This window comes from Procambarus clarkii, chromosome 30, assembly GCF_040958095.1.
Source record: "Procambarus clarkii isolate CNS0578487 chromosome 30, FALCON_Pclarkii_2.0, whole genome shotgun sequence".
In the NCBI taxonomy this organism is placed as follows: domain Eukaryota; kingdom Metazoa; phylum Arthropoda; class Malacostraca; order Decapoda; family Cambaridae; genus Procambarus; species Procambarus clarkii.
Window position 1 is genome coordinate 39,188,856 of NC_091179.1, and position 7,339 is coordinate 39,196,194.

At 42.0% G+C, this 7,339-nt stretch overlaps 1 protein-coding gene across 1 annotated transcript; it reads left to right on the forward strand.

Moving 5' to 3' along the window:
- Positions 1 to 4,658: 4,658 nt before the first annotated feature.
- On the forward strand, positions 4,659 to 5,039 carry LOC138370059 (fap1 adhesin-like). Its single transcript, XM_069333837.1, has one exon. The coding sequence runs from the start codon at positions 4,659 to 4,661 to the stop codon at positions 5,037 to 5,039; it is 381 nt and encodes a 126-aa protein (XP_069189938.1).
- The last annotated feature ends 2,300 nt before the right edge of the window (positions 5,040 to 7,339 follow it).

A 7,339-nucleotide genomic window follows, 5' to 3' on the forward strand; every position in this document is an offset into this window, starting at 1 on the left:
GCCAGATCAGTAAATATAATACTGTTATTTTATGATGTTAAATCATAAAATATTTTTTTTATTTAAAATATAAAGTACTTGATGCGTGTATTCGTGAAACCAAGAGACACGGAAATATGTGTATTGATGTTTAGAGATTCAGAGCATTCTTTAAAAATGTATAATGAATTTGGCGAAAGTTTAAATGCATTATTGTTTGTGCTGGCTTTTACTTTGTGGTTTTGGTTGATGCCCAGGAACAAAAGTAAAGCTTTTGCTCCTGGGCATCGCCTTGTTTGCCGTTTGCTACAGTGTCATAAGACGATTGACATCAAATGAGGAAAGTCCTGGGGGTAGGAAACTTGTTCCCTGCCACATAAAAATTCTTCCAGGTACTTTCATACTTCATGACTGTCAGAAATTTGACATCATTCATTAACCAATAACATAATATGCAAGATTAGAGTTGCCGTTTTAATTTAAAAAAATATTAAATATGCGTATCAAATACCTTGGTTATCCCCGTTTAGAAAATTGTGTATGGGTGTGTCTACTAGAAAATGAGTTACATTGCTAGGTCATCAAAATTAAAATCACCCACAAATAATATTAATAAATAATCTTTAAAACAATATTATGTGGACTATAAACATAAATTTTTCCCTTAGACTGAACTTAATTATAAATTAAATAAAATCAAGTTCTCCCTCCAATTGTTCATAAAGGACATAACAGAACCGTTCAAGCGAAGCGTCCCTAGACGTGAAGGAGGGAGTCCATATTGAATACCAGCTGTGTGAGGTGTTTCACTGTCTTCCCTAGTATTGTGAAATTACAAGTTGTCCTCGTGGAGTTGAACGGCAAGGATTATCCCCACCAGTTTCTGGTAAATCAATTATCTGTTCGGTGTTTAATGTTTGAGCTCTTTCATTATACATGTACTGTGACTGTTATGATGCAAGTCCATTAACACCCAAGGGTGAGCACATTTAATACCACATTTTACACCAATGTTATTTAAACTAATAAACACACATAATTTAATATTATCGTGGTAGATGTTGCGGTGTAATTTGTTGGCAGGTAAATGAGACGAGTGGAAGTCACTATTGTGAAGCGTCGTAGAGACAAGCCATATGAACGGTTCCTGTCCGATCCTGTACAATAACGACACTATGACCATGTGACTCAAACTAATCCCACCTCGTACTAACTAAACTACTATTACTTATAAAGCCAAGTTGTGCCCACTTCAATATTAATTTGAATTAATTGTAGTTTTAAATATAAATTTATTATATATATCACTAAACTACTCACCGTGTAGTAAAACTTCCGCGTAATAAAATGTACTCTCCCTCCCTTCATTTGTGTTTAGTGGAAATTTTATCGATGGTATAAATTGAATCTATACAGTTCACTAGTGCTGTGGTCTAACTTGGCTAGTATTCGGGTTCTTTTTTTATCAAACATTTTATGGGACCTTAGTGCCTCTTAGTTGATCCCACCAAGTCCTTGGTAAGTTATCATGAATTGGCAGCAACAATTATTCTTGAAAGGAAAGAGAAGGGGGTAAACAATAACCAGCAACTTCACGAATTTTACTTCTTAAAAATATATCCAATTATTCATATGTACATATCACACTGCGAGTCACTTTCGTACAGCACACTTATACAATAAGTGTTCGTATCCTGGACAGAGAGGATTTATTGGGCGCAAATCCTCAACTGTAGCCTCTGTTTAACTCAACAGTAAAATGAGTACTTGGTTATTAAAAGATTTTTCGCGGGGTCGTATTCCAGGGAATCTAGGATTAAGGACTTGCCCGAAACGCTACGTGTACTAGTGGCTGTACAAGAATGTAAGAGCTCTTGTACATATAAATAAATAAATATATAAGCAAATAAATTTTGCAATCTTTTCCCAGCGAGCCCAGTTTATCTTCTATTATACATTCAAATTCTATGGTCCTCACACCGGCGAGTTCAGCCGACTCAATACATCTTGGGCCAGTACCTCACCGTATCGTCACGGTGTCCAAAACCCCACTCCTCTCCAGCAAGACATTGGCAGAGGTGTGTTCAGCAACTCTCTGACAAGGGTTACCAGTACACGGACAGGGGTCTTAAACGATACCCAGACAGAACTCTTCAGCAACACACTGATAGAACTCCCCAGAGGCTTACAACAAGCCTTAACAGACGGCCAGAACATCTGTCTCATAATTCAACTTGATCTATCCCGGATATGTCAGTACAAACACTAAAACTTCAATTATATAACAGATAAAGCACTGTCTATACCGATGCGGCCAAGTATTCTCGCTGGAACATGTCTTAATCAGGACTGCCCTGGGATGAACTGCCTCCTCGTGCCCAAGATACCCTCCACTTCACTTTTGCGGACATAAATGTCATTACCCAGACTCTAACTACACAGGGATAACATGATGACAGCTTTTTACCAAGAACAGAAAATGTGATCGGGTACACTCAGTAAATGGTGTTGATATCGTCACCTTCCTTAACAGAGGGGCATTGTCATCGACGCACCTAAATGAATTGTGGTCTAAAGCACTCAACAGATGGCGTTGATCTTGTTACACTTCCCTCAACAGAAGACGCTGTCCTCATTACATCTAAGAGATTTGGGGTTGGGGTATAATTTCCACAGATGGGGTTGATATCATCACAACAAGCAAATGAATAAACAATAAAGTCCACTTAAAATAATAACAAAATAATTTAAAATGATAAACCGCCGGTAGACTTTCCCCCACAATTACTTCCGGACCCGGAGGGGCCTCATCAGTCCTCTTCAGACACTCAGCCACCGATCTTCGACCTGATATTGAAGTCATGGTCATCTTCGACTCAGAAGGACAAATATCAACCAATCAACATATTTTGATGTTCAGTGGAGGTGAGCTGGAGTACTTATGTCATTAATTTCCTAAAGGTGAAGGAAATACTAAAGATATGTTTAAGCGTATTAAAAACTAAATTTTCGGATGAAAGCTTCATCGTTTCTCGAGGTACTGTATACAATGTTTGAACATTGTACTCACCTCATCTAGTTGTACTCACCTACTTTTGCTTGTAGGGGATGAGCTCTGGCTCTTTGGTCCCGCCTCTCAACTGTCAATCGGCCGACAGACCACGGAAACATTATCTAACACAGTGCACAGTTACAAACACATTAAGATTTTAACTTAGATTCAACAGAGCAGAAGTTGTTAAACACATGGCAAAATCTTACTGAAGCGACCATACGAGTCATAAATACTCATACTCCACCCAAATAACACAGAAACAAGCAACACTTATTGGACCAGCCAGAGGCTTAGGGCCTGCGCTGGAATATCCCTAACAAAAAAAAAACTGTCAATCAACTGGTGTACAGATTCCTGAGCCTACTGGGCTCTATTATATCTACATTTGAATCTGTGTATGGAGTCAGCCTCCATAACATCACTACCTAGAACAGTGATATTGTGTACAGTACCTAGAGAAAGAATATAGGTTACATCTGAAAATTTGGTCTTTAAAGGGGCCATAATTCAGTAAAATGAGAGTTGTTCAATTTGAATCAAATTTTATTTGCTAGTTGTATATGAAAAGGGCTTCAGATGGTCTAAGTCTCAGCATCGTAGCATAAATAGGAACTGAGGAAAAAATATTGAATTATGTTTGAAATAAATTCCAAAATTATCAAAAATTAGCATCAAACATTTTTTATTGGGTGATTTGCATGAAACTTATACACCATACAGAACGTAAGCCTAACTGTAAGGGTGCAAATTGTGGAGGAAATTGGTTAATGTCAAGCTCAACCACAGGTGGCAAAATCTATGACTTTATATATTTTCATTTATTGTCAAGTAAAATAAAATTTCTAGTTCCCTTTCATTTTTTATTAAATTTATATGAAATTTACACTTTATATGTTGAGTATACGTCTCTGCAATCTCTCTAAAACACTATATTTCTAAGTTCATTTATTGATTTTATAAATATTTGCAAACATGAAATATTAGCGTAAATTTGGGGGAACTTTAACTGTTTGTATTAGTAAAACTAAACATATTTTGGATAATCCCTTTACACAAATCGTTTATTATATGCTAATGTGATAGAAGAGTGTCATATAAATGATTTCATTTGAAACTTGTGGTTGTACTGACTTATTAAAAATGTGTAAAATTCGTTGACTTTTTATCCTTCATGTCTGTTTTAGAGTTCGGTACTGAAACTTGGACCAGTTGCAGCCCTTTTCATATAAAACTAGCAAATAAAGTTTGATTGAACATGAACAACTTTCAACTTTCCGTGATATGGCTTCTTAATACACTTAAACATAAATTGGGTCTTTCTTTCTCCTGTATTCAAGCACTACAGCATTGTAGAAAGTTACCCAATAATTTAGAGTGAAGAGATTGATGGAAGTTGACAAAAGTGTAACAATTTAAAGGTCATAACGACTACTTTCTGAAAAGAACTCTGATGAAGTATAGAAAGTGATTACTATGTGTACTCGGAAAATTCACGTAAATAGAAGGAGGGAGGAGTAGGGCGGTGGAGGGATGGTGAGGGAGGCACGGAGCATGTGTTCCTCACACTTAGTGAGGGAGGCAGGGAGCATATGTCTCTCACTACTTAGTGAGGGAGGCAGGGAGCATGTGTCCCTCACACTTAGTGAGGGAGGCAGGGAGCATGTGTCCCACACCACTTAGTGAGGGAGGCCGGGAGCATGTGTCCCTCACACTTAGTGAGGGAGGAAGGGAGCATGTGTCCCTCACACTTAGTGAGGGAGGCAGGAAGCATGTGTCCCTCACACTTAGTGAGGGAGGCCGGGAGCATGTGTCCCTCACACTTAGTGAGGGAGGCCGGGAGCATGTGTCCCTCACACTTAGTGAGGGAGGAAGGGAGCATGTGTCCCTCACACTTAGTGAGGGAGGCCGGGAGCATGTGTCCCTCACACTTAGTGAGGGAGGAAGGGAGCATGTGTCCCTCACACTTAGTGAGAGAGGAAGGGAGCATGTGTCCCTCACCACTTAGTGAGGGAGGCAGGGAGCATGTGTCCCTCACACTTAGTGAGGGAGGCCGGGAGCATGTGTCCCTCACCACTTAGTGAGGGAGGCAAGGAGCATGTGTCCCCTCACCACTTAGTGAGGGAGGCAGGGGGCATGTGTCCCTCACACTTAGTGAGGGAGGCCGGGAGCATGTGTCCCTCACCACTTAGTGAGGGAGGCAAGGAGCATGTGTCCCTCACCACTTAGTGAGGGAGGCCGGGAGCATGTGTCCCACACCACTTAGTGAGGGAGCATGTGTCCCTTACCACTTAGTGAGGGAGGGGGCAAGAGCCATCCCCCCCCCCCTGACTCGCTCGGCTGGGAGGACAGCGCTTCGGATTCGTAATCCTGAGGTTCCGGGTTCGATCCCCGGTGGAGGTGGAGACATATGGACAAAATGTTTCTTTCACCTCTATGCCCCTGTTACCAAGCAGTAAATAGGTACCTAGGAGTTAGACAGCTGCTACGGGCTGCTTTCTGGGGGCAGTTTAACCAAAAAGGTGGGCCTGGTTGAGGACCGGGTCGTGGGGACGCTAAGCCCCGAAATCATCTCAAGATAACCAAGATAACCTTGCTCCTTGTGTGATATCATCACTGTAGCCACCTTCTCCCTTGTGTTATATCATCACTGTAGCCACCTTGTCCCTTGTGTTATATCATCAATGAAGCCACCTTGCCCCTTGTGTTATATCATCACTGTAGCCACCTTGCCCCTTGTGTTATATTATCACTGTAGCCACCTTGCCCCTCCCCCTCCCTTGTGTTATATCATCACTGTAGCCACCTTGCCCCTCCCCCTCCCTTGTGTTATATCATCACTGTAGCCACCTTGCCCCTTGTGTTATATCCCCACTGTAAGTAAGTAATTATCAAAAGAAGGCACCAAACCGGAAAGGCTATGTAGCACCATCAAGTGTGTGTGATAATCAGAGGGCGCTAAATATCACCAAGGATGCCAATACGAGAATAGAAACGCATAATGCGAACGATATCAAGAGTATCCGAGTTGCCAAGAATTCTATCAAGGGACTAGTGACCGCGGTGGATGGTCAGAAAACAAAACTCATTCTCTTCCTCGAAGTCAGGACATTCAACAAGGATATGCACGATTGTAAGAAGGACAATGCAATTTGGACAATAAGGAGCAGGGCAGCACTCCATTAAGTGATCATGAGTTAAACGGGTATGGCCAATGCATAACCTAGCCAGAGCCGTTTCCCGCCACCGGTTACGGTGGTAGGAGGAAGGCCACTGGGACACACAACACTTAAGAGTACGCAGTTTGTTACCAATAACAGAAGACCACCATCACTGTCAGCGGGCAAGGATGAAGGCATGAATAACTGGGTAAAAGTCGGAATAAGGAATACCTTTACGGGAAATGGGACAAGTACGGATAGCTTCCTTAGCGGCAGCATCCGCACGCTCATTTAAAGAGACACCAACATGGCTGGGAACCCAGCAAAACTCATCCGACTTAAATTTACTGGAGATAAGAAACAGCCAATGTTGAATCTCGATGACCACAGGGTGGACCGGACTAAAGGACTCTAAAGCCATGAGGGCACTACGAGAGTCAAATACCACCACAGAGGAGGATTGACATAGGGAAAGCAGCATAGAGAACAGCATAAAGCATAAACACCAGGGAGACGAAGAGCATAGTGAATAGAATATAAAGTTCTGCTGTGAAGATGCTAGCCTCCGGAGGAAGGCGACACATATATGTGTGTTGTCAGGAAAAACAACAGAGTATCCCACACCGTCAACAGACTTAGACCCATCGGTGAAGATATGAACGGAGTGGGAGTGAGAAGAAAAGTGCTCAAGGAAGAGACGTTTCAGAACTGTAGGAGGGGTAAAAGCTTTAGTAATGTGGGTTAGAGAAGTACAAAACTTGGGAAGGGGGGCCCTCCACGGGGGCAAGGATGGAACAATACGAGGAGAAACATTAGTAATGCGAACCGAAAGAGAATCTCGTAAGCGAGACAAACGGACAGAAAGAGGAAGGTGGTGAAGAGGAACAGGAACTACAGGAGGGGTAAAAGTCAAAGCACGATAGAGACGAGAGTGAGGATGCTGTAAGGATAGCGCAAGATAGCGAAGACTGTAGCGATCACGGCGGTCCTGGAGAGACATGAAGCCAGTGTCAGCGTACAAGCTGAGGGTAGGAGTTGAACGAAAAGCATCAGAGCTGAGGCGCAACTCAGTATGGTGCAAAGGATCAAGACAGCGAAGAGTAGAAGGAGAAGCAGAAGAGTATGCAGGGCAACCAGAAGCGAGTTT